Source organism: Xiphophorus maculatus, chromosome 2 (assembly GCF_002775205.1).
Source record: "Xiphophorus maculatus strain JP 163 A chromosome 2, X_maculatus-5.0-male, whole genome shotgun sequence".
NCBI lineage: Eukaryota > Metazoa > Chordata > Actinopteri > Cyprinodontiformes > Poeciliidae > Xiphophorus > Xiphophorus maculatus.
The window spans coordinates 5,102,268-5,129,160 of record NC_036444.1 but is presented as its reverse complement, the minus strand read 5'-3'; the positions used below and the strand labels follow the sequence as shown (position 1 = coordinate 5,129,160).

Sequence of the window (26,893 nt, the reverse complement as noted above, 5' to 3'; positions counted from 1 at the left end):
TAAAGCCTGCACTGCAAAGGAGCTTTCCAACATGTGACTCTGAGTTAATGATCCCAAACATCCTGACCAGTTTTCCTACAGGGAAAGAATCCCAAACTGATTTTGAATGGATGAAACAAGTTTATGGAATAAATTAGCTAAAGATCCAACCGTAAGCTGTGAACTTTGTTCAAATCTGAGTCTATGCCAGAAAACCAAAGTCTTAAGGTGATCTATTATGCTTCTTTGAACAGGTTAGGATATGTCTATGGTTCATAAAAACATGTTTATTTTATTTATTGCACAAAATCATTCTTAGATAATGAGGTTTTAGAGTGTGCTCCTCTCAGAATGAGCTGTTTTAGGGTCTCCTGTCACTTTAAATGTAAAGAACCTGCTTCTGGCCACGCCCCCAAACTCAACATTTACACTCACAAAATGGCTGCCAACTGATGCGCAATTAAACAACAAACAAGAATGGGAAATCAACAAAATACTTGTCTTTTCCTGCAGCCATTGTAGTAAAACCAGCTGACCAAGCGTGCTGGAGTTCAGCTTGGGTTGCTAGGTAACAACAACCTGCTGGGGTTGCTAGGTAACAACGCAGTGCCCGTCAAATGTGACTTAACAATCGGAAGGTTTTTGAAACGGCTCATTTTCCAAGCAAAAAACAACAACAAATAAAAACATTAACTTGCCAAAAAACATCTAGATATCTTGAACTCTTAGGCTGTTTTTAGAAGCAGGAGACACCTAAACTGAAATATGAAAATGTGCAAAATGTGAATTTTTCATAATAGGTCACCTTTAAAAACATAAATTAGAGGCAGGATAGTGTCGGTTCTGACTGTCAGTGAGAAGAGGATTCACAGAGAAACTGTGTTTTCATCTCTTTGGACCAACAACAAAACACTTGTCTTTTCCAGCAGCCATTGTACAGTGCATACAGTGGTAAGACCTGCTGGCCAAATGTGCTAGAGCTCTGCTTGGGTTGCTAGGCGATGAACTGGGCTTGGCTGGTGTTGCAGTACATTAACTTATTGCCAAAAACCAACGGTGTGTTTTTTAGGAAGAAGTAGAAACACAAACAACGCTTCACATCTGGAAAAACTTCAGAATGAAAGCTTTAAAAAAAATGTCACATTATTCCTTTATTTGACCAAAAGAAACCACAGATATTTAATGAAAAATAAACCCTCTATTCCAGCATTCGTTAATGCATTAAACGTGTTGATCATGCAGCTGGGAAGCCTTTGCATCACTGAAAGGGAAAGTTTTAACTCAAATCATTCACTGCTGTGAAAATATAAACAAACAGGGAGAGAAGCAGAAGAAAAGACACCCAGAGCAGCTTTAGCATTCATTCAGTTCGACAATCTTTACATAGCAGAGAAAAATACTCTCTTTAAAAACGAGACACGACAGCATTTGCACCGTTTTTATACAGAATTATAAAGCCTTTATACATCCATACACTGTGTTATTGTCAGGCACTGAGACTGAGCGTCCTGCTGCTAAATCAGCTGAAACAGAGACAGACATTCACTCTGACACCAACTCATTGTTCCTCAGGGCGACCGTCTTATTCTGCCAACACGTGCAGCTCGGAGCACAACTTCAGCGATCCATAGGAGGATCCAGAAAACGGAGCGGAATCCAAAGGAGAACCAACAGCAGGAAGCAGAGGGAAAAATCCCAAAGAAAATCCAGTAAGATCCGGAGGAGGATCCAGAAAAGGACGCAGGAGAATCTAGAAGCGGAACAAGAGAATCTACAGCTGCCTCCAGGCAGGGATGGTCGATAAATTGATTGAATTAAATATTTTTGGTTTCTGAAGATTTGATTTTTGGAAAATCTGGATGTTTTTTTCCCACCAGTTTTCCTAATTAGTTAGCCGCCATCTTTATTGTTTGTTTGACAATGTCTATTTATTTGGACTTTGAATTCAGGTCAACTCTTCAATAAAATATTAGGACAAAGCTAAGATTTTATTTTATTAAATTATGAGAATAAAGTCATAACATTACCAGAATTCAGTTATAATATTATGAGAATGTTACAGCTGTATTTTCTGTGATTTGTAATTTCTTTTTTTACAAAAGAAAATGAGTGAAAAAATAAAAAAATCCATTGAAATGGGATGTTGGACCTGGAATGAAAAAAATCTGGAGATTTTAATTTTAAGCCATATCGCTCGGCTCTGTTTCCAGGAGAGAATTTAATGTTAAAATTGAATGACTTTGTTTTTAAATTCTGCATTTTATGAAAATGTTGCCCTTTATGTTATGCAGAAGAGGCGGCCGGCCGTCTTCATACAAGAGAAAACTGAGGTTTTCATGAAAATGGTCTCTTAGAAATTAATCATAAGTTGATAGATAAAATCAATCAACTTTATATTAACTCATAAGTCAATAACTTGCATCCCAAATTAGAACCTTAACATCTTTCACAGCTGTTTTAGATAGAACCTCCTTCCTGGTCCGTCTGTAATAAATTCTTTTCCTGTCATCACTTTCCAGTGCATAAAGGTTTTCCTTCTCTTTTCTTCTAGTTTTTTGTGGTTTGTTATCCTGTTTACTACAGATATTCTGCGTTGATGTCACCGCTGTGCAGGCCTGACTTTGGATCAACATCCGACATCCTGTTCAACACCTCGGCCGAAAGAGAGTAGCTGCTCCCAGACTTCTCCTCAAACCAGCTGTCCAACGCTCGCTTTGCGTCAAAGTTTGCGACGGGCGGCCCGTTGACGGCCATGGTGAGCAGGTCGTTCATCTGCTCCAGGGTCAGCCGGGAACGGTTGTTCTTACAAATCCTCTGCAGAGCGCCTCTACCTTTATCGCAGCAGGCCGTTGAGCTGGGCAGGACCCTGACGACCTGCAAAATCTGGTTCAGCAGCGGGAAACGCTGCTTGTACCTGCAGATGTGAATCAGAATGTCTTTGAAGCTGTTCATGCTGAAGTAGTCCACCTTCAGCTCCTTCCATTCCACCAGCAGGTTGCTCCTGTTCTCCGTCCGGCCGTCCTGACCTGCAGAAGGAATGGAGTCCAGGTGGTTGAATATGATCTGGATTTCCTCCTCACCGAACGTCTTCAGGTCTTCACGGTTGCCGGGCCAGCTGTCTAGGTCCAGCACCTTGCAGGCTTTGGTGAAGGAGCGGCTCTGCAGGTCCAGCCTCTGTGACAGGATCCCCTGACTTCGGCTGCAGATCTTTTTCCGGATGGACTGAAACTTGGACTCTGCAACACGAAGGTTCTTCAAAGCGACACCATTGAAGCTTTCCCTGAAGTTTTCCTCAAACTCCTGCAGATATTCACCAGGACAATCCACCAACTGGCCGATTTCCTGAATCGCCTCCTCTAGCCTGGCTTCCACCTGCGACACCAGCAGGTGCTCCCCCTGGAAGGTGAGGGCCAGTCGCGAGAGAACAGCTATGATGTCCAGCAAGAAGTAGATGAGTTTCACAGACTGATAGTCCATGAGGAACTGGAGGAGTGTGAGGGCTATAGCTGCAGCGTCATCCCGCTGTGTTTGGCTGCTGATCTCCTTCAGGTGTGCCAAAACCTCCAGGTAATCCTTGATGAGTGCATTCAGGACGTTTGGTTCTCCTATGATCCATCGAACGGCTCTGATGTCACCCAGGAACTCCGTCTCCTCGGACAGAGTTGGAGCGGTGGATCGCAGCTCGGCCATCATGCGTGGAGAGTAGCGGTAGAAACTGAGGAGCTGCTTCAGGTTGTTTTCCAGATCCTCAAGACAGGAGAGCTCCTTCCCACTGATGGCGTCCAGTACCTCCAAATGAGGCCGGTGGATCAATATGGGAAGACAGAGGATCCAAGGAAAAGTCTTTTTTACAGATATGTAAAGGCTTCCTCTAATCCCTGAGGAGATGTTGGTGCCATCCACTCCAAGACCTACAACCAGCAAGTCCTGAAATCTGAGTCCCAAGACACTGAAGGCCCGATCCAGAAGCTGGAGGTATCCATCCACGTTAGGCATGCTCACTCTCTCTAAGGACAGGAACTCCATTTGTGGGGAACTGTCACTGGTTGTGAACTGGACATAAACTGCCACCAAATCTGAGTAAAGGTCGTCATTTTGAGCATCCATAATGACGCTCAGGAAAGGAGACAGACGCATCTTCTCAGCCAATTCTTCCTTCAGAGCTCGAGCGATGTGGTGGACCAAAATCTGACAGTCACCCTCATTCATGTACTGATCTACAATTTTGAGTTCGCACTTCTTCAGTAGTTCAGCCAGAGGACGTAGGTCGGAAAAGGCCCGTCCCTCGAGAGCCAGGTGGTACGCCGCGTTGAACAGAATCGTCATGTTCTTGCACATCTCCTCCGTCTTCTCAGGATGCATCCGCAGCTTGTAGAGCTGCAGACACTTCTTGTGGAGGTTGCTCTGGCTGTGCAGCTTGATGGTGTGGATCTTGAACTGCTTGGAGCCGATGATGAAGGCTGACGTTCGAGACGACTGGACGGTGTACTGGCGGCAGACATGGCACCACATTTCATTAAGGGTCGGTGAGTACCGAAGAAACCAGAACTTCTTCAGCCACTCCTGCTTGAAGCGGCGAATTCGTCTGCTTGATCCAGAGTAAGGCTTTGATGAGTCCTCTGGGGAAATCACCAGGTCGGCTGAAACCGACTCATCAGCCGAGTCCACTTCCTGGTCATCTTCATCCAGTACCATCTGAGTGGGCGTCAAAGGTTCCATACCTGTGAACACAAACTTGTTTAATCTTTGCTGAAAGAAAAGTGCCAAGGCCAAAACACACCGGACCCGTTTTAGCATCTGATCCAACGGCTCCATATGAAACACAAAACAACTAAACACCAGATCCCAGTGCAAAAACAGCACCATCTGGTGGACAAATTATTATTATTTTTTTTTAATAGGTGTTTCTATTTAGCAAATGTATTTTTATAATTCCAATTTGGACAATTGTATGGTTAATGGAAACTGAGATATTGAGGCAGATTCTCCAGGAAGTTTCTTCTTGTCCATATCTGGAGAACTTTGTACGAAACCAAACTGCTGCTCTCTTATCTTCACCTCTAAAGCTTAAGCAACTTCTTCCTACGTCTAAATGATTTGTGGCTCACCAACTGCATCGTACAGCCCATGTATTTGAACCCACCTTGAGAGTCCTCGATGGGACCCTGTTCGGGATGCGGTGGATCCGGTTGGAGTTCAGAACTTGATGGACCAACCGAGTTCCCCTGTTGCTTTCTGAGATGAGACAGCTCCTCCTCCAGCTCCAGAATCCTCCTCTTCAGTTTGACGCAGTTGGGGCAGAAGGAGGTGGAGGGTTCTCCGCTGGTCAGGTTATCCTCACCCTTCTCCACCTTTAAGTTGGGAACACTGGGACTGGACCCAGACCTGGGCTTAGTGCAGTCCTCCAGAGAAGCTTCTATAACGTCTTTGAAAATCAGATCAATCTTCTTCTTCTTGGCAGGAGGCTGACCGTCTGTTTCTTCACAGGACTGCTTGCCGGTGCACAGTTTAGGAGCTGGAAGCTCCTTATGGAGACTTCGGGGGACTGTTGACGTCTCAGGACCTGAAACAGAACCAGATACATCGCTTACAGATAAAAGCCTAAAGGTCTTCAGCTGTTCATATGGGGGACAAAAGGCAAAAATAGTACAGGTGGGCAGAGTGCTGTAAGTTCAAATGGTACAAAACAACTAGATACAAAAAATTCGGTAAAACAGCGCCATCTGGTGGACAAATACGTTCATAGGTCACGAGAGGGACCAAAGTTTCGGTTCTTATTAATCTGCTGCGTTTCACCTTTGTCTAGGGCTGAAACGATTAATCGGGTTAATTGTGATTAATTGATTAATATTACTATTTATCTAGTTTATTCATTAAAGGAAGTCTATGTTACTGCATATTAGGCAACAAAATATGTATTTTCATATTTAAAAAAATAATTTAATTATTTGCTTATTTGCATCTTTTAATGTATTTCCGATATTGTAGAAAGAAGATTTAAAAATGAAAAATCTGAAAATGTACCAATTTTAAAAAATTGATTACTTGTCGGAATAATCAATGGAATAATCTTGGGCTGAATTGGATTAATAATCATCAACTAATTTAGGAATTGATTAGTAGTTAACTGGAGTATATGGACTCAGAACTCAAAGCAGTGATTGAGACAAAACTGAAAATAAATACATAAATATATATTTTGCATTTAAGGTAAAACACCTGTGTCTATAAATATGTTTTAGCCAGAACTCCTCAAGTGGACTGAAATATTTTTTTATTTACATCTTTTAAAGCATTTTAATATTATATAAAAATGCTTAAGTGGTTAAATTGAGAATCTAAGAACATGCCAAGCTTTAAAACTCAGATTAATCATCAGAATAACTGACTACTAAATGAATCAGTAGCTGCAGCCCTACCTGTGTCCAGGTTGCGATTGATGCTGTCTTGAGAGACGCACTGAAGTTTCTGGATGTAGTCGCTGCTGTACCAAACCCTGAGCTTCTCTCCGGCCTCCAGCCTCCTGCAGACTCTGAAGTAGATGTTTCCGCTGTGCTGGAAGGCCGTCAGGTTCCTGTCGCTGTCCTCTGACGAGGTACGAACAAACCTGTGGATCAGGCCAAAGCCGTTATCTAAGAGATATTAAATGTAAAATGGGAGGCTTGAGTTGTCAGACTCTCCTGTGGAACCAGCTCCCAGTTTTTAATCCATGAGGGAGAAAGTCTGTCAACGATTAATGAGTTAATCGCACGATAAATGAAAATAAGCTCAATAATTTCCATTCTGATGATTAATTTTCTTATCTCTAAAACCGATACTAAAATATAACATATTCCTCATAATAATTTTTTGTTATTTTTTGTGTTGAGATTCTCATAAAGTTACTATTTAAATTACGACTTTGAATAAACAGAAGCTGTAAGATAAAAATATGTTTATTAAACAAGATGGCGGCTCTGGGCACGTTGACAACACTCTCAACTATGGAAACCCAACGAGTGCATTTGTTAAAAAAAAAAAAATCAAATAAATAATTCAAATGTTCAAAATATTAAATCTTCAAAAACCAAAAATTTCATTAATCGTCAAAATTGATTTATCGCCCTAATATGGAGTCATTTTATCCATTCAGAGAAATGTTTACCTCATCCAGTTGGCTTTGGTCTCATCGCCGCCATCGATGGACTGAGACGAATTGTTCAAACCGACAATCTGGAACACCAAACAGCTACTTTAGGCTTCATTTTGTCCTAAACTGGTCACAAACTGGAGCTAGACTGGTTTGAACTTTGTCAAGAAAACTGGCATAGGGTGTGAGATCTTTCCGGGTGCATGCAGAAAAGGTGCATAGAGGCCTGAGAGAAAATAAGTAATCTTGTAGTTTGATTAAAAGCTAATTAAATTGAATATGAAGGAATAGTAAAATGAATACAAGTAATCACATAATAACCTTCTGAAATGTATTATCTGAAATGTGATCTGTAATGATTTCTGTAATGAATTAACTGTGGAAAGATTATGGTTGATGAATTATAATAAGTAAGAGATGTGATTGATTGTTAACTAAGGATCAAACTTGTGATAATGTGAAGTTGTAATCATTTGAAATTAATTCAAACAGGTTTAACAACAGATTTAATGTGTTTAATGAGCTATAATACATAATAGTGGGTTATAGAAAAAGAGAGGAATACAGTACAGTCCTGAAACAGGAAATGTCGCAAGCAGTTCTGAACAGATGGTCAGAGCGCACAGGATGGTTGGAGTGTTGAGTTTGGCTGAAGCAACGGAGAAAGGGGAAGTACGGGACTTTCCACTGTGGTCAGCAGAAATAGGTTGGGCAATGTGGGGGCTTTTTCATGATACATAGCAGATGTGAAGCAAGTCACGTAGACCAAATTTCCCCATACACACACATGGGGGAGAGATGCATAAAAAGGGGCTGAAAAGAGGAACCAGCCGTTCCCAGTCCGACGGCGCAGAAGGAGAGACAACTTGCTGAAGCAGATTGAGCCACGAACCGCACTTCAGAACCACGGGAGAGCTCGGACTTCACACCGCCAAGAAAGGACTGGGTTCCATCGCCCCATCCCTGGTTCTTCATTCGATCGTCGGTCTCGTCTCAGCCCAGCAATTACAAACTCTGCAACAAGACTTGGAGGAAGGACAAAGCTCCCTCAGGGATGAGGAACGGGGTTTTGCAAAAGGATTCGGACCCGTTCTGCTTTGTTTCTTTTCTAAAGAGGGTTTTTTCCACACAAGGCAAAGACCTCAACCAAGGATGCTAGAAATTCCTGTTGCCAAAGATCCACCATCGTCTGGGTATGAGTTGAATCTGCTCATTGAAATTCCATTTCAGAACTTGCGACTTTAGTCAGGGAAAAGAGGACAGGGTAGTATGATTGTACATGTAAATTTTATTACACTGTTTTTGAATTATTTACGATTGATTATTGATTTGTATGTCGCATATCCCTGCTTAAGCTTGCTTAATAAATTTGTACTATAAAATTCTAAAGAGGTTGGTGGACATTGGAATTAATAGAGTCATTTAATCTTCGTTCAGTTCTTTTAATTAAGGTAAAACTAATGTACATGATTCCAGTAAATAGGAGGCTTCATAATTTCCTTTGGTGAGAATAAATAATGACCCTGGGACTTACATCTAAGTCACTAAACATAATCTAGCCGGTTCCAAGTGCAAGTTATGATTTAGAAAGTGGGCTACCGTTAACAGAAGTGGTTATTGGAATTATGCAGCTGTGAGGGCTACTCAGCTGATTGTTTCTTAACTGTAAAGGGTCATAACTTCTGGATTGGAGGTAGTTAGAGCTAGACGAATCACTTTCGCCACCAGTTTAAATAGATTATCTCTTATAGAGTACTTTTAGGGTAATACCCAGGTCTCAGAGATTTTCCGGACCTGTTAGACAGAGAACTGGTCAGTAGGCAGCCCTGGGTAGTAGTGAGGAGTGGGCGGGGCTGACTATTGCAGGATAACCTTCATGGCGCCCAACGTGGGGCGGCGCACAACTGAGTAGGCGGGCCCCAAAGATACCAAGTCGGTGAAAACAGATGTGAGACTCTGAATAGCTCACTTGGGTTACTAACTCTTGGGGAAAAGAGTTAGTGGTGACTGATAAGGCCATCAGTCACAACCCTCGCAGTAACTGTATAGCATACAGGTGAGGGAAAGCTTCTACTGAGGATAGAATGACCAGATCCAGACAGTGAAGCCAGTAGCCAACACAGCCTGGACCCATCCCTACTCGAAAGCGCAAAGAGAGGCTTTGGGGGATAGGCGACTCGAAGACAAAGACAACTATGAGCGAAGAAGAAGGAGGGGAACTGGATCCCCTGCAAAAGCCAGCAATGGGACAAGGGGCAAGCGACACCAGCCGGGACTGGAGGAGTCATCAATCCCGTCTTTCCCAATCCACTATAACACGACTTCCTACAAAGTTAATATTACTCGGTGATGGATTGGAATCCTGGACTGAAATAAATAAGAAGATGTTCTTTGGATCTCACTACGCCACCGGTAAAGACATGGCTCAGGAATTAATGGAGATCCTAGTGAGGAATCACATATACTACTGCACCCAGCTCAACCATGGCCACCGCCTGGGGGTCGTCAGATGCCCGGTGAAGGTTGCTAAGAAGGCGGAGGTTGGGGAGTGGCTGGAATGGTTCGCTAGACTCCTTGAAGGATGGACAGATGGTAAGCTGCGGACTGTCTACAGCCCCTCCGAAAAGTATGACAGCATAGTAAAAACAGCTACACTGGCAGCGGGCATCGACGGAATCCTGGTGAACCCTCTCGTTAGAGGAGTGCGCCAATATAAAGAGTATACTGAGGTCATGCAGAGACTTTCAACCTACAAAGAAGGCAAGGAAAAGGAGCAAGCCCTCGAAGAGGCAGAGTCGGAGGTGGCTGAGGCCCCATCCCGACTGCCCAGCAGAACCACGACACCGACTCGCCAGCAGAAGCAACCTCCGAGGGATCTGATAGACCTGACGGGCGGCAGCGACGACAACGGCGGCGGTGACAGCAGCGACGACAACGATGGAGGTCCCTCAGCTCCACCGGGTCCATCGCGGAACGAGGACATCCCACCTGCACCGGCCAATGAGGAAGACCCCGAGGGACCACTCGTCGGCGGTTTCACCGAGGAGCAACTGGAGCAAGAGGCCAGGGACTGGTCCCCTCGACAAAGTCAGGGGCCCGGGTTTCATCCCCGAGTCCACAGCACGGAGAGGAGGCATCTACTACCACCTTCGAAGACCCCAGCGGCCAGCAGTTCCGACGAGGACGAGGAGGAATCGGACGAGGAGCAGCGGGGCCCCGGTCGCCCTAAGAAGAAGACTCAGAAATCGGACACCTGGAGGATGGCCCGAGAATTAGCCGAACTACCACCGGGGGCCAGCAACGTTAGGCTGCAGACCGGCCTCCGGGTTTATCAGGTTATTGGAAGAATATGGGATCTTGAAGGTGACGGACTGATTGTGTTCACCAATGACAAATACAAGATCCACAATCGAAAGTTCAGACACAGCCTTGAGGACCAAGCAGGGCAAAATTACAAAATGGATTCAAAATTGCTAGAAGCCACCTGTAGCCCAAAAACAAGGGGAGAAGTAGTCTTGATGAACGGCTATAGTCTCCCTTATGGGGCTGTAATCCTAGTCCCGATTGACGTCTACCGAAAAGGAGAGAGTTTGGAGGAATATCGGAAGAAGATGTGGCATGGACTCGAGCGGGGCCTGACGGCGGCCAGCAACGAATGCATGAGAAGAGTGATAGTGAGTGTACAGGGACTGAGATCGCCAGATCTGCCAAGGGACACCGCCAGATCAATAGCGGAGAACGGAGTGGTGAATATAGCCAAGACCAACAGTCATTTCTTTGTGTTCAAAGAAGTGGTGGTGGTGGTTGACCCCCGTCTGCATCGACTCCGCACTGAGCAAGGGGTGAAATTGGCAGCTGAGATGGAGGAGCAATGCCGCATTAGCCATCCATCGCAAGAAATCAAGAAATATCCCTTAAAAATTCCCCAAAGTGAGGTTTTAAACACCACCCAGATAGGAAAAGCCAAGGCCGTGCAGCCACCCAGGATAAAGATAAAGGAGACACCTGTTGAACCAGGGTTCTCCGCAGCAAAGTACGTTAAGGAGTTCTCGTTTGAAGAGAGCCGCAGTGAACTGAAAAAACCCAATGCGGGAAAAGTCAAGAATGAGCAGCCGACGGTCCCGGAAGAAGAAGGACCGATGAAACCAGCCAAGATTCGACCGCTGAACTCCCCCAGGAGAGAACCTCTTCGACAACAGCAGTATGAGGACATCAGCGACTCGGAGGACGAAGAGGAGCAACCGGAGATCGAACATCCTGGAGAAGAAGAAGAGGAGAGCGATCACGGCAGCGTCTTCTCCGACCCAAAGCAACTACCGACCGAGCATAAGACACTCCGAACAGGACAGCACCGGGGTAAGAAGAAAGAAATAGAAACCTTTGACATCGAAGGATCTTCTGAGAGACTGGCAAGAGACGTGACCTGGGGTCCCGTGCAGGCTAAGGACGGACGGCGTACGTATGTACCAGAGGTCGGCCAAACCGAGTACCAGATCCCGGCAGGATGGGCCAGCAGATTGGGAGACCGGGTGCAGCTCGAGGTGGAAGCAACAATCGGAGAATGGGCTAACATCTTGATGACACCATCCTGCTCCACTCTGACAGCACACTATTCCCTGACTACCAACTTCAGGAATGCATACATTGGAATTATGTATGATGTGATGCTGCGACGACTGAAGAAAGCTGCCTTCAAATACTCCAGGGAGGCTCGACAGAAGCTGGACGAAGTGTCGGCTGATGAAGAGGAACCTCAGGCGACGTCTTCGGAGCCAGGACCACAGATCCCGGTGAGGCCACCAGGGGCGTTGGCTCAGCTACCTGCCGCTAATACGGGACAGGATGCTTACGCCGAGTTGAAGAATCTAAGGCTGGTAATTAGGAGTAAAAACTCAGACGAAAACAATGAGGATTATCTGAAAGATGTTTGGCCAACCGTGTTGTCTACCACCAACCACGAGGGAGCCAAAAAGTTGTGGCTGACCAGCGTGACCTCGGACCCGATGGTTGGAACAGATTCAGCACAGAGCAACTATGAAAGGCTGGTGTTGGAAGACATGGATGATGAAGAGTCCCAGGTGAAGAGAGCTAGAGGACGACTGGACAAGGGAAGCCGGTTGGAACCGCTGTGGCACACACTTAAGCAGACCGTTTCCCCTGCGAGATATGTGAAAGTACTGCGTGAGGTGACAAAAGGACGCAGAGGAGAGATCGTGTTCGTGAAGTTGCCAGTGAGAAGCACAACAGTCGCTCAGATGGATGTAGCAGTGCAAGGATTCGACCTGGAACAACAGTACTACGAGGACAAAAGGAAGAAGGAGGCTAGCCAACCGGCAAAGCCACCTGGGAGGGTTAACATCAGACAACCAGCCAACTTCCAGGGTAGACCGTTCCAGCAAGGAGCACCGCCATCCAACTTCCAGAGCAGACCGTTTCAACAAGGAGCACCGCCATCCAACTTCCGGAACCGGCCGTTCCAGCAGAAACCACCAGGACCACAAGGGAAACCGACCAACCCTCCGGCTTCATCAAATCAGCCAGGGAAAGGTCAGTTCCTGACAGATGAGGAGTATAGGAAATTGAGCCCAGAAGAGAGGACGGCCCTCCGTGAGTCCCGTAAAGCCGGGGCCGGAGGGTCACCAAAGTAATGGCGTCCAGGTCGCGGGTCGTTTTAGAAAATGCCTACTGGGAAGGGGACGAAATCTATGCTAAAGTGGAAGGAGTGCCCTACCTAGTGGACACCGGAGCGGAGGTGTCGATGACCCGCAAAGACCTAAAAACAGCAGGACACCTGAAGGTTCAGTTTGCCAATGGGAAAATAGAAGAAATGCCATATGGGACCTGGAAAGGAGTAGTATGGGTGAAAGGTCCCTACAATCTCCTTACAGTAAAAGACTTAGACGAACTCAGTAAAAAGAAAAGCACACATCGTAGGCTGGAGAGAAGGCTGACGAGCTTGAAAGCAAGATTGGTGAAAGTCGGCCCAACACAAACAGGATCAGAGAAGCAAGACTGGTACAAACCGGTCGACATACCAACGGTGACAGAACAGAAACTTGAAGAGAGTGACTTCTCCCCGGCTGGGAAAGAGGAGCTACGTGAAATCATCGCTACAGCACAGGTAGCACGGTTCAAAAATGATTGTGGAGATTTGGGCCCAAAGTTTGTTCATCACATCGAAGGTGGGGTTCATCCACCTGTTCGGCAGTACCCGTTGAACCCAGGAGCAGTCGAGGAGATGGACAAGATCGTGAAGGAGCTGGGCGCCCTAGAGATCATCAGAGAGGAGCTCAACCCGATCACCAACAGCCCCATCCAGGCGGTGAAGAAACCTGAATCGGCTGGAGGGGGTTGGAGGCCAGTCATCAACTTCAAGGCCCTGAATCGGAGAACAATAGCAAACCGAGCCAGTTTGATCAATCCACAAGGAGCGTTGAAAACTCTTCGAGTCAAAAAGTTCAAGTCCTGCATCGACCTAGCCAATGGATTTTTCTCTCTACGCCTCGCTAGACAGTCGCAAGGTAAAACTGCATTCACTCACAAAGGCAAAAGCTATGTGTGGCAAAGGTTACCCCAGGGATACAAGAACTCCCCAAACGTGTTCCAGTCAGCAGTGATGGAAGTATTGGGGGACGTGGGTGCAACTGTGTACATTGATGATGTTTTTATTGCTGATGACACAGAAGAAGAACACCTAGAGAGGCTACGAAAAGTGGTTGAAAATCTCACCAAGGCAGGTTTGAAGCTAAACCTCAAGAAATGTCAATTTGGACAGTTCCAAGTGAACTATCTGGGTTTCCAAGTCACGTCGGACTTGGGACTCTCGGATGGGTACAGAGAAAAGCTGACGAACATTCAACCACCACAGTCAGAAAATGACTTGCAGAAAATATTGGGACTGTGCAACTATGTCAGAGACCATGTACCCAACTATCAGAAATATGCCAAACCTTTGTACCACTGCCTGAGGAAAAGTGAGGATGACGAGAAAGACGGAAAAAGACCCTGGGTTTGGACAGCAGCAAATCAACAGAACCTAGAGGAACTGAGAAGGGCCATTCAAGCAGCTGTGAGATTGGAACCAAGGAGTTTGTCGGAAAGGCTGGTGGCAGAGATCAGCTGCGAGAATGACGATGCCATGATCAAAGTGAGTAACGAAAATGGAGGCTTGGTTACCCTGTGGAGTTACACCCTAACTTCTGTTGAAAAGAAATACCCGCAGGAAGAGAAAGAGCTAGCGGTGTTAGCCCGCTATTGGGGTGTGCTGAAAGATTTAGCACAAGGACAACCAGTCAAAGTCATCACACAAAGCCAAGTTCACAAGTACCTAAGAAAAGGGACTGTGGAAAGTACTAAAGCAACCAATACTCGGTGGGGAAGATGGGAGGACATCTTGCTGGACCCGGAGCTTGAAATTGGGCCAGCACAACCTACCAGTAAGAAAAAACCACAAGAAACACTTGAGAAGCCAGGACAACCGGAATGGACAATCTACACCGATGGATCCAGAAAGGGGTCCGACCAGTCGGCATACTGGGGATTTATTCTGAAGCAGGACGGCAAAGAGAAATGCCGCCGGAAAGGAAAGGCCCCCGGTAGTGCTCAAGCCGGAGAAGTGACGGCAGTACTGGAAGGATTGCTGGAGCTGGTGAAAAGGAAAATCAAAAGTGCCAGGTTAGTAACCGACAGTTACTACTGTGCTCAGGCCCTTAGAGAGGACTTGGCCATTTGGGAAGAGAATGGTTTCGAGACAGCAAAGGGCAAGCCAGTGGCACACAAAGACTTGTGGAAAAAGATTGCTGAGCTAAAACTGCAGTTGGAAATAGATGTCGAGCATCAAAGAGCACACACGCATGAGGGAGCTCATTGGCGTGGGAATGATGAAGTGGACTGTTATGTCCAACAAAGGAAGATCGTCTTTGTCGGTACCGAGAAGTGGGACAGAACTCCCAAAGGACGGGAGGTCCCAGAAGAATACGTGGTCGAGGTCGTGCGGAGCGTGCATGAGGCCCTTGGACATGCAGGCGTGCGACCTACCCGTAAGGAACTGGAGGAGCAAGACCTTTGGATCCCAGTGAAACAAGTCCAACGCGCGCTAAGGGACTGTGAAGTGTGTGGTCAATACAACGCAGGTCGCCGAGGGCAGCGGATGGATGGGTTGTCCATCAAAAGCACGGTCCCCTGGGGCTCAGTCTGCATGGATGTCGCAGGCCCCATGGGGATAACAGGAAGAAGAGGTGAAAAGTACCTCTTAGTGCTGGTGGATTCTATGTCGGGGTTTGTAACTACAAAAGCAGCCAGGAAAGCAAACGGCAATAGCGTTGTCGGCATGCTGGAACAAGTATGCAGTGCCCTGGGAATCCCGAAAGAGCTGCGCACGGACAATGGGACTCATTTCCGTAATTCACAGGTTGACCAGTGGTGTCAGAAGTATGGAGTAATGCGAGTTTACTCGCCTCCCTACACCCCACAAGCTAACGGAGTGGTGGAACGAGCCATAGGGTTAGTGAAAAGCTGGATAGCTAAAAATGCTAACACCAACAGTTGGAGCACCCAAGCGGTGGAAATAGGGCAGGCCCTGAACGACAGAAGCAGAGCCGAAAGACCCGCCCCTGCGATGGAACTCAACCAACGGCCGTTCACCACGAAGGAAGTGGGGCGGGGCTCCAGCGACAAAAAGGAGAAGCTGACGCCCAGAGTGCCATTCCGAGAGGGACAGCGCGTGTGGGTCAAAGCAAGAGAGCAACCTGTACATGCAGCAGTAAAACCCAAGTTTGAGACAACTGACATCGTCAAGAAAGTACTGGATAGGAACACAGTATTGCTGGAAAGAAAAGGGATCCAGGGAGTTGAGCAGCTCAAGCCAGTTCCTGACTAAAGTGAAACAGAAGCCGGTGAAATGGCCAGTGAATCATGTACCATTCCACCCTATCTCGGACTGGCCACCGTGAAAGGGGTGGTTGTAATTAGAAGAACCCCTTCAGGGATTTGGGCAGGACGAGCCCTGAAGAAATTGGATTGGGCCAAAAATGGAGTCCTGTCGGAGGACAGAGAGATGCTGGTTTGGAGGAAAGCTAAAAGCGGCTGCCCGGTTTGTTTAGCCGACCACCATCTTCCCATTATCTGGGAAGGACCGGGCCGTGAGAAGCCAAGACACCAGGAGGCTACCGCAGAGATGCTACAACACCTTCGCGTCTCCCCAGTCACGGTATTGAACAACACAGTCTGTGGGAACTGCCGAGTGGGTTACCTGCCCCGGCTTAAGTTGGAAACCCAATGGGGGTGGCTCCAGGAAAAACCAAAAACTTGTTATTGCACGTGGGACGGAGATGAGCTACACCACTGCCCTGTGTGCGAGGAACAGCTGAAGAGTGGAGAGGTAACACTGACAGGCGAAGCTGAAGGGTGGCAAGTGACAAGGTTTTACAGCTCGCTGCGATATTACAGAACCTATGGGCAAGTGCAGCCGAACTATGGGAGCTCCATACCGATAATATTACCAGGACCTTCCGCCCCTCCGAACACTCCAGAGGAATTGGACCCATGGGTGTGGAAGAGGGAAGAAGGGCCCCATGATGTCCTGTGGGATTCTGTTCAAGCCGCCTGGCCATATGACGCTGCTAGAGCATCCCTGTCATGTCCACCATTGAATGCCAACCACTCTCCGGTGGTCTTCCGGGTACATCGGCCTCACGCATACCAACCATCAGCTGAGGAGCTAAGTGCACTCCCAGATGACGCCCGAGAGCAAGCCGTTAACGGTGGGTGGACAGGCCCCTGGGAACTAACCACCTGGGCACATCTAATTTTGGAGGTCATCAATGACTGCACGATACCCATAGTGGATCTGCCGGATGTACCAAGAGAAGATGGGGTGCGCAGCTCGGATATGTATTACTACACCACAGAGGTGGAAGGATGGGGCAGCAATGCGGTGAGACCAAAGGAGAAGTCTTGCCTGTACTGGGTGACAGCGGAATCCCAGTTTCGGGATGGAGTTTTGCAACACCCAGGAGGAGTGGCTCACAGGGCGAGTACGCCCTCTGATCCTAGCACCTCCTGTCGGGTCCAGCTGTCAGTGCGCATGATCACCGTTCCCTATAAAGGGATCTACTCAGTCGGAGCAGCCATCAAAGTGGTACCAGACGAGCAGACTCACGCCACCGTGTCCAGTACGGAGCCGGAGCCTCCCAAGAAGAAACCCAAAACTCACGCCTGGCAGAAGCTCGCCTCAGCATTTCCATGGAGAAAGACAAACCAAGACTGATGGACGCACCGGAAGGAGGAAAACGAGTCGTCGAGTCTGCAGGTCAGCAAAAAACCAAAAAGCGAAAGGGGAGACAGTGTTTTGTGACTAGATTGTTCAAAGTGGGGGTTGGAGTCTCATCGGGACTGTCAGACAGAGGCCCGTTTTTAAAACTCCCTACCACCTCCATTCTACTAGATATGCCAAGAGAAGATTTCACTGTTTCCAATCCGCTCACCGAGGCCTATTTTCTTAAGTATCTCATATATCTCCGACCCACCAATTTCCAAAACGTAAAAGAGGTGGGGGAAAGTGAGGAATACACGACGCCCCCTGCCATGAAGCCACATTTATTTATCCCTACCGCACCGCCCGCTTGGAAAGGAAGAGGATCCGACAACACGGTTAATGTTGCATCAATCTCCCCTATGTGCCCAAGATCTCTACCATGGACTTTTAATACAGTGTATTTCAGGTTACAGGGGATCGAGCTACGGATTAGGTGGGGTCCCCATTATCTTGAACCACTGCAAGGACTGTATTGTGAAATTTCACTCAATGACATGGTCATTTGGACCACTTCACGAAGTATGGCGAGAACTATAGTAAAGAGGGAAATAAATCCAGAATGTTATATATTTAATAACACCAGGCTTCCTTTGAAATTGGAAATAGACAGGGTCTACCCCAATCCACCACACCAGAGGATTTTTACTCCGTCAACCTGGGGGTACCGCACTAGACTAACTCTGCATGGACAATCATTGTACACCTATATCTCAGTACCTGCCCCAATAGGGTACAAACACGAATCCTGGCAAGACCAGGCGCTGAAAAATGGAACCGCCCCAGGCCCATTCCCTAGGCCGGACTACTGGAGGGTGTTCCACTGGAAGTGGGTGTGGAGGGGGTTGGAGCCTGATTTACCCTACCCCTCTCCCATATATACAGCCCTGCAGCAGAGAAGGGCCACCAGACGGGTTGGAAAGAACCCTGCCAACCAGGGCCACCTCAACTCTTTGAGAAAAATCTGTACAGCGCCTGATACAGCGGATCCCAGAGAAGCACTAATCTGGCCAGGATGGATGCTATCGGCATGAGGCGCAAGCCTACAGACCCGAATTGCCTGGATATCACATCGGATTCAGACAGCTCTACTGACACTGACGACGACTCGGAAACCTCTAACGAACCCTTGCTACGGAAAACGACTACGATAACCAGAAAAACCCTATGCCTGAAAGGGCTGCTAACGCTTCTTGCCCTGCTGTTTGCTGCTGCTGTTCTTGCTACTATCTTCTACTTCATCGGAGTTGGACCATGGTATCTTACGCATACAAGAGTCACCTACGGACATTCTAAGTACGCTAACTTCAATTGTTGGAATACAAGCACCACGGCTATTTTTGTGCCATGGGACAACGAAACTTCTGTCCAGAATCGAACCAGCCTGTTCAGCAAGGACAACGGGAAAAAGTACGTGGAACGCCGAGCCTTCAAATTAAACGACTCCACACTGGACGACCTTCTAAATCGTACCTGGGAGATCTACAACTACGACCTCCTCGAAACTGGAGTGCTCTGCTGGATACGGGTTCTGCAAAACAAAGAACGACGGACCGTCAGATGCAACTGGATTCACCCGGACCGAGGTATGCCAGAATGGCATTGCAACATGGCTTGTCGATCGCTGCTATTGATGCCAAGTCAAGGGTACTGGGATACCGAAGTAGTATACCCAGCCCCACACAGGTCCTCAGGCTGTCGGGCCTGGCTTCCACGAGGGGAGTTTTGGGGAGACATCCACCTGAACTGCAGAAAGGATGACATCATCCCAACAGCGCCAACGGGCAACTGGACCTATCGAAATGCCTCCCGAGGTAATCTTCCAGTCAATACAACGATGCTGCCTACATCAGCCAATTTGACCAACATGACGGCTTTCCTGATCAGACAAGGACCTAGACGGTTTATGTATGATGAGGAGCAAAAGCACTGTTATAGACACCACTTTAGTTGGTTGAATCCTTGCCTCTGGAATAAGTTTGTGCAATGTGCAGGACGGAATTATATAGTTACAGCCATAGAAGAATACTGGGCTGATTTGTGGCACTCTACACGCACAATCCGTACAGAAGTTGAAACCTGGCTGAATAACTCATTCCCATGGACATACATAGCCAAAGACCAGACGTTCTTTATGGGAGACTTTCCGGAAGGAGCGGTTCGCTCTCATACTGGGTTGGAGGAGCTACACATTGCCAATTTGCGTACACAACCCCTTCCAACTCCTGATGACCTTCTGAAAGTTCCTAAAAATGACTTTGCAAAAATTGACAAATGTGTCGCAAAAAGAATTTTTGAGAGCCTTAATGACACCTGCTGGAGGAAAACCCACTCATCGCCACGTTGTGACCTCTGGCAAACTGGGAACGCTATTCACTCCACCTGGAGGTACAACTGCCCTGATCCCGAAAAAGCACCTACTGCCAAATGGGCTCTGCGAGCCTGGTACGAGGATTACACTCGAAATTGGGACTACGAGTGGTGGGGACTCCAACAAGATGAGTTTGAAGCTTGGGTAACACCATGCCTCACGGAATCAACAAACTACTGGGTCAAGTACCAGTACATCGCCACGACTTATTCAAAAGACCGCATGATTTGGCCTGGAGTTTTTTGGAGACCTGACAGTTATGTCAACCCGAGACCTTGGCGCATGACCTGTAGAAACACAACAAGACGGGTCCTCGAATGCACAATCAGTTTGGCTAGAAGACCCTGCCAAACCGTCCGAGGTTGGGAAAGCTACTGCAAGGAACATTATGCAGATGAGTATGACACTCACTCTTCTGAGGTTACTTGGCGGAAAATCAATGGCACATGGCGGAGGGCCATAGTGAGTGGACGGACATGCACCGATGCAATCCTAGGATATCATCTCCAGAAGCGCAAGAGCATTCTTGGACTACCCGTTCCGTTCATTCCACATCCCCTTATAGCCATCGCCGAAGGACATGCTTTTCGGAAAAGTCTGTGTGAAGGGAACATCGACCCAGGGTTTGACTGGGTAGGACCCAACCTGTTGTATTCCAATCTCACCTGCTCCACCACTATGGAGCATTGGCAGCAATGTGGAGAAGGCTCTAATAAACATGATTGTTTCTGGTATGAGACTATGGGAGCAACTTTGGTGGCCGTCGCCACCGAGGTTGTGGAAGAAATTGCTCATGTGGTGGAAGAAGGCCTCAACATTGTTGAACAGTGGCTGCTAGACGCTTTGAGCGTGCTATGGCCATATCTCTTAGGACTCCTGGGCGTCGCCGTAGCAATACTCATCGGCAAAATCGTCTTGGAGGCGTGGCTGAAAGCACTTTGTCGTTGCAAAAAGAGGAACTACCAGCCCCTCCCCCCTAAGGAGGAGCCTACTTCTGCATAAGAGAGAGCTGCCGTGTGCCTGCGAGCCATTCAACCTTCATCGCAGCTGCCGACAGGACCTGATCCAGAGCGACCATCATCTCACATCATGGAAAACAACTCTTCGACCAACTCATCAAATCCCAACTCACTTTTTGCACCGATTCAAGTGAGTACCATTGAGCACTTAGGGATTACCCTGGCCTGGGTAGTCTTCTGCCACACCGGTCCTTGGCCCAAGGGACATCCTATGAGGATCTTCGTCGCGCTACAAGGATATGCCAAGCTTATCCTCCGTCCAATCATTCTCCACAGATGGGGGTTGGCTTCGTCCCTCTTTGCCTGTTACTTGATGGGCCGTACTCGCATCAATTGGCGCAGGGGCGTTGTGGTCTGCCTGTGGCTCATCACCGATACCGCAGCCCTGATACTGGAATTGGTCCTGGGGGGCGCACAAGCTACACGAACCGCCCCATTTAAGATTCTCACAGCCATTCTAGAAGGGCTTTTCGCAGTATCTATCCTCATCTACTTAGCGCGCCAGGCCTTGGCTATCAAGGGTCGAGGACGGCGAATTTGGATGCAAAAGTGGGTAATTCTGGCTCTTTGGGCAACGGTTTGGGGGATCCTGGTGGTCCTCTACTGGCTTCATGAGACCTCGGACCTCGCCATTGTTGTATGGCTGATGACCTACGCGGCAATATTCCATGATTCAGCTCATGTCTATGATCGAGGTGAACCAGCACCAGATCATGACATTTCGGCTCCTGTGATTAATTCACCTTGGCTCGCAAAACAAGCCGGCACACGGGCTTAAAACCAGCCTACTCTCTCAGCTTTCGCTTTAGCATTTTCGTCATTGTAAGTACATGTAGTTAATCAATAACCACTGATCATGAAGTTACCTGGGTTGCTGTTTCTCCTCAGGCATCAACCTGCTGTGTGGGATGTGGGATCACCGCAGAATCCTATGGATTCATTTGGGTGGCATCGTCCGCCCGCTGGTGTCACAAATGCGTGAGCAGCCATTTTAATGATGTAACGGCAATTCTCTGCGCCACAGGGCTGGAGGATTTGCCCTACATAGCGGATTCCACATCTAGATCCCTGGAACGGGTGCACAAAATCGTGTGGACCTCTGCATTTGGCCTAGCCGACGACGACTTCCCAGCATCTCCATTGTATACGGGGCTACGGCTGCCCGTAATTCATAAGTTGTGGGAACACCAACTTACTCGGCAATGCCTCCCAACTTTACATCTGTTGGATGGCCGAGTTGTGGCGGTGGGCGACTATCTTCCGCCTACACGTCCCGTGTCTCCGGATTTGTTTATCGACGTCGGATGCCAAGCCAGCAGTGCGACTAACGAGAGAGGTACCCAAACTGAGAACCTCAGTTCATCTCCCCAAGCATGCCAGACTGAGGACATCCTTTCCCCTTCATCTCCATCACCAAGTCATATGGATTTCCAGGATCTGCTGGCAGAGTTGGACGGCTACTGCAACAATCCATCAACGCTGCCAGACTTCGGCATGGACTTGCCTTCGCCTCTGCCGCCTCCGCTGGAACGTTCCACCCTTTCCGTCTCAGGTGACTCTACACTTGACAACGATTTGGGCGCAGAACGCTGGCTTTCTCCGCCATCCAATCTGTCGGAGTATGCGGTTGTGGACTCCTGGACACCTTCATTGTCTCCGGTTACCTGCTATGAGCGGGACATCCTCACTATCACTTGTGATGATGGACTTGATCTCTTTTGACTTTGGACTCTGTGTTTTCTGCGAAGCACCGTCCGATCTCATGGAGGGGGTGTCAAGAAAACTGGCATAGGGTGTGAGATCTTTCCGGGTGCATGCAGAAAAGGTGCATAGAGGCCTGAGAGAAAATAAGTAATCTTGTAGTTTGATTAAAAGCTAATTAAATTGAATATGAAGGAATAGTAAAATGAATACAAGTAATCACATAATAACCTTCTGAAATGTATTATCTGAAATGTGATCTGTAATGATTTCTGTAATGAATTAACTGTGGAAAGATTATGGTTGATGAATTATAATAAGTAAGAGATGTGATTGATTGTTAACTAAGGATCAAACTTGTGATAATGTGAAGTTGTAATCATTTGAAATTAATTCAAACAGGTTTAACAACAGATTTAATGTGTTTAATGAGCTATAATACATAATAGTGGGTTATAGAAAAAGAGAGGAATACAGTACAGTCCTGAAACAGGAAATGTCGCAAGCAGTTCTGAACAGATGGTCAGAGCGCACAGGATGGTTGGAGTGTTGAGTTTGGCTGAAGCAACGGAGAAAGGGGAAGTACGGGACTTTCCACTGTGGTCAGCAGAAATAGGTTGGGCAATGTGGGGGCTTTTTCATGATACATAGCAGATGTGAAGCAAGTCACGTAGACCAAATTTCCCCATACACACACATGGGGGAGAGATGCATAAAAAGGGGCTGAAAAGAGGAACCAGCCGTTCCCAGTCCGACGGCGCAGAAGGAGAGACAACTTGCTGAAGCAGATTGAGCCACGAACCGCACTTCAGAACCACGGGAGAGCTCGGACTTCACACCGCCAAGAAAGGACTGGGTTCCATCGCCCCATCCCTGGTTCTTCATTCGATCGTCGGTCTCGTCTCAGCCCAGCAATTACAAACTCTGCAACAAGACTTGGAGGAAGGACAAAGCTCCCTCAGGGATGAGGAACGGGGTTTTGCAAAAGGATTCGGACCCGTTCTGCTTTGTTTCTTTTCTAAAGAGGGTTTTTTCCACACAAGGCAAAGACCTCAACCAAGGATGCTAGAAATTCCTGTTGCCAAAGATCCACCATCGTCTGGGTATGAGTTGAATCTGCTCATTGAAATTCCATTTCAGAACTTGCGACTTTAGTCAGGGAAAAGAGGACAGGGTAGTATGATTGTACATGTAAATTTTATTACACTGTTTTTGAATTATTTACGATTGATTATTGATTTGTATGTCGCATATCCCTGCTTAAGCTTGCTTAATAAATTTGTACTATAAAATTCTAAAGAGGTTGGTGGACATTGGAATTAATAGAGTCATTTAATCTTCGTTCAGTTCTTTTAATTAAGGTAAAACTAATGTACATGATTCCAGTAAATAGGAGGCTTCATAATTTCCTTTGGTGAGAATAAATAATGACCCTGGGACTTACATCTAAGTCACTAAACATAATCTAGCCGGTTCCAAGTGCAAGTTATGATTTAGAAAGTGGGCTACCGTTAACAGAAGTGGTTATTGGAATTATGCAGCTGTGAGGGCTACTCAGCTGATTGTTTCTTAACTGTAAAGGGTCATAACTTCTGGATTGGAGGTAGTTAGAGCTAGACGAATCACTTTCGCCACCAGTTTAAATAGATTATCTCTTATAGAGTACTTTTAGGGTAATACCCAGGTCTCAGAGATTTTCCGGACCTGTTAGACAGAGAACTGGTCAGTAGGCAGCCCTGGGTAGTAGTGAGGAGTGGGCGGGGCTGACTATTGCAGGATAACCTTCAACTTACAATCCAGGAGAAGGAGCTGGCTGGTTCCTCCTTGGACACCAGCTCACCCTGGTACGGACCAAACAGCGCCCCCTTTGGGAAGATTGCATCCACGCATCGAACATCTACCTGGCTTCCCTCAGTGACGACCTCCAGGCCTGATGGGACCGTGAGAGCCGCCCTGTTGGCCGGTCCAGGGGCCACTGGCGTATCGGGGACGAAGAGCGGCGGCCCGTGGGACGGACACTCCTCCTGGAAATACGTCCGACAGTCCTCGCAGACTGGAGGACGAAAACATCATCAGAAGAAGAACCTAAACACTGAAGGAAAGAGATGATGAAGACACTCACACCAGGGGTCCGATGGCTGTTGGGTCATGATGGAACCATGTTGGTAGAAATCCAGTTCATGGTTCTGGTGTTAGACATCTGAGGGCTGTTACTGCTGCTGAAAACGGATTTTTCATCTTCATCACAGGAAACGTCTTCCTGGTTTCCGGTACTGAAACCTGAATCTGCAAATTAAGAAAATAAACACAGATGAGGAAACACTTACGACAATGGTAAAGTGGGCAAACAGCGACCCCTGCTGGTCAGATTTCAAAGATAAGTTTGGACACTGCAGATAAATACACACTGTAATAAGTAATATTGGGTTCTAGTCAGCCGGACTGATGTAATCAAGTTAACTGAACACATTACTGAACTTAACTTAAGAAAATATTTACATAAGCAGAAATAAACTTAAAGTGTTTTGCATCCGTTGTTCATGAAACAACATGAGTCTGTGATTGAAACGGAATTACGTGCAGAATTCCGCCCTAATCTCTCCTCAGTGGTCTGTCTGGATTTCCTCCCATTAACGTAGATTTACCCGCGACTTTCTACGATGACGTCAATTTACATTTCATTCGACTTTGGAAGCTCAGAAATGTTCTTGTTTTCTCTACACAATTTCTGAGATTTTGTAGAGAAAAATCTACAAAATCAATTACAATTGCATTTTTTTTAAATGCGTTTTTTCCACAAATTGTTTTGACTTTTTAAGTTGGGAAATTTTGTTGTTTTTCTAAAACATTTCTAGGATTTATCTAACAACATAACAGTTTCTTCTAACAAATCTTTGACGTTATAACCATAAATTTACTTTTTTTATACGGGGGTGGGGGGGGGGGGGGGGGGGGGGGGGGGGGGGCATTTCAGACCTTTATCTAAAAATTGCCTTTTTACAATGGCCCTAGTACACAGTGGTGATTGATAATTTGAGTTATAAAGTCACATTTATCGTTACCCATAAGTGCAAAAATTGCGAAATTCCTTTTAAAAAAAAAATCACAAAAATGTGATTCTGATTGCAAAAAAATCCCAATTCATTTCGTGAAGGTCCGACCGATTAATGTGAAAAGACATTAAGCATTGTTTGATTTTCGGAACTTATCTGATGCAGAAACAGTGATTTATTAATATTTTAAGTTTGTTTAAGGGTTTTTATGGATACATTTTTGCGCAACCGGCCATTTAATGACATCCAGGATCTCAAAATGGCCCAAAATGAAAACGAGTTTTACTCCTCTGTGAGAAGCTGTGATAGATGAAATAATCTCTGCAACATAAAACATTCCCAAACTAAAACTTCTCTTTAACTTTGTGCGTCACCTCCGGTCAAATCCACGGATAACTGCGCACTTTGCGGCTGTGCTGAGCGCAGATCTGCGCCACTCTTTTTCCCCCCTGCACCAGAGGACCTGCAGGCTGCTGGCGATCTGCCTGCTGTTTTCGGAAGCCATTTTCGGTGGCCACGGTGGCCACAGACCCGGACCCACCTGGACCAGACACGCTGCGGGGACGCCGAGCTTCTCCCTGGGCTGAAGCTCCTCTCTGCTCCTCTTCCTCCTCCGGCCGCTGGCTCTGCGGTGGCAAAGTTTGCGTTAAATTGTTTGCACCGACTCAGTCGCCTTCTTTAGCAGTGGCCACCATTTTTATCACAGGAAATGACATGGAGAGGCGGAAGAAAGCAGCTGCGCGAATATTAAAGTTAACGGGGGGAATCCGATGCGGAGTCCGGTCGGCGAGCACCGGGCGGCGGCTGGACGGGGCTCTAACGCCCGCTGTGAATGGACATTAAACAGATTTATATCCTGCAGGTTAAATATCGGCTCTAAACTGATCTGCAGCAAGAAAATTATCTGTAAATTTCCCCAAACTATGCTGAGGTTACCCTGATCATCTGGGGTAGAGAAACACATCTGGATTTTCCCCTACAGCCCTTCTATGATTTATAAATATGAAAAGAAGCCTCTAGGTACAGTAATAAATATCCAATTTAATCACGTTAGCACTTCTGCAGGACCGGAATTAGGAGAATGCCGGCCCCAGGGCAGAACCCAGTTTAGGGGCCCCTCAAACATAAATTTATTATTTGCATTAAAATTATGCAAAATTGACTTTTTTGAGCTTCACATCATGTTATAATGATATTCCCTCGTCTAAACATAGCAAGAGTGTTGCTTTGATTCTTTCATGCATGTTTGAGAAATCCTTTAATCTCCATGGCAACCACTCAGCTCTGCAAAACGCCTGGGTGGACCTAGCCCCGCCTTGAAGACAACAT

At 46.9% G+C, this 26,893-nt stretch overlaps 1 protein-coding gene across 2 annotated transcripts; it reads right to left on the bottom strand.

The window, feature by feature from the left end:
- Positions 1-1,099: 1,099 nt before the first annotated feature.
- On the bottom strand, positions 1,100-26,461 carry prdm11 (PR/SET domain 11). 2 transcript variants are annotated; one of them, XM_023352120.1, is made up of 7 exons: positions 26,106-26,461; positions 24,634-24,797; positions 24,305-24,564; positions 7,124-7,191; positions 6,399-6,586; positions 5,123-5,542; positions 1,100-4,700 (listed from the first exon to the last, which is right to left on the bottom strand). In XM_023352120.1, the coding sequence occupies exons 2-7, from the start codon at positions 24,659-24,661 to the stop codon at positions 2,557-2,559; spliced, it is 3,108 nt and encodes a 1,035-aa protein (XP_023207888.1). In that variant the 5' UTR covers positions 24,662-24,797; positions 26,106-26,461; the 3' UTR covers positions 1,100-2,556. The 2 variants fall into 2 exon arrangements, with proteins under 2 accessions (XP_023207888.1, XP_023207890.1); XM_023352122.1 differs by having other exon boundaries at positions 1,101-4,700; positions 24,413-24,564; positions 26,106-26,460.
- Positions 26,462-26,893: the final 432 nt, after the last annotated feature.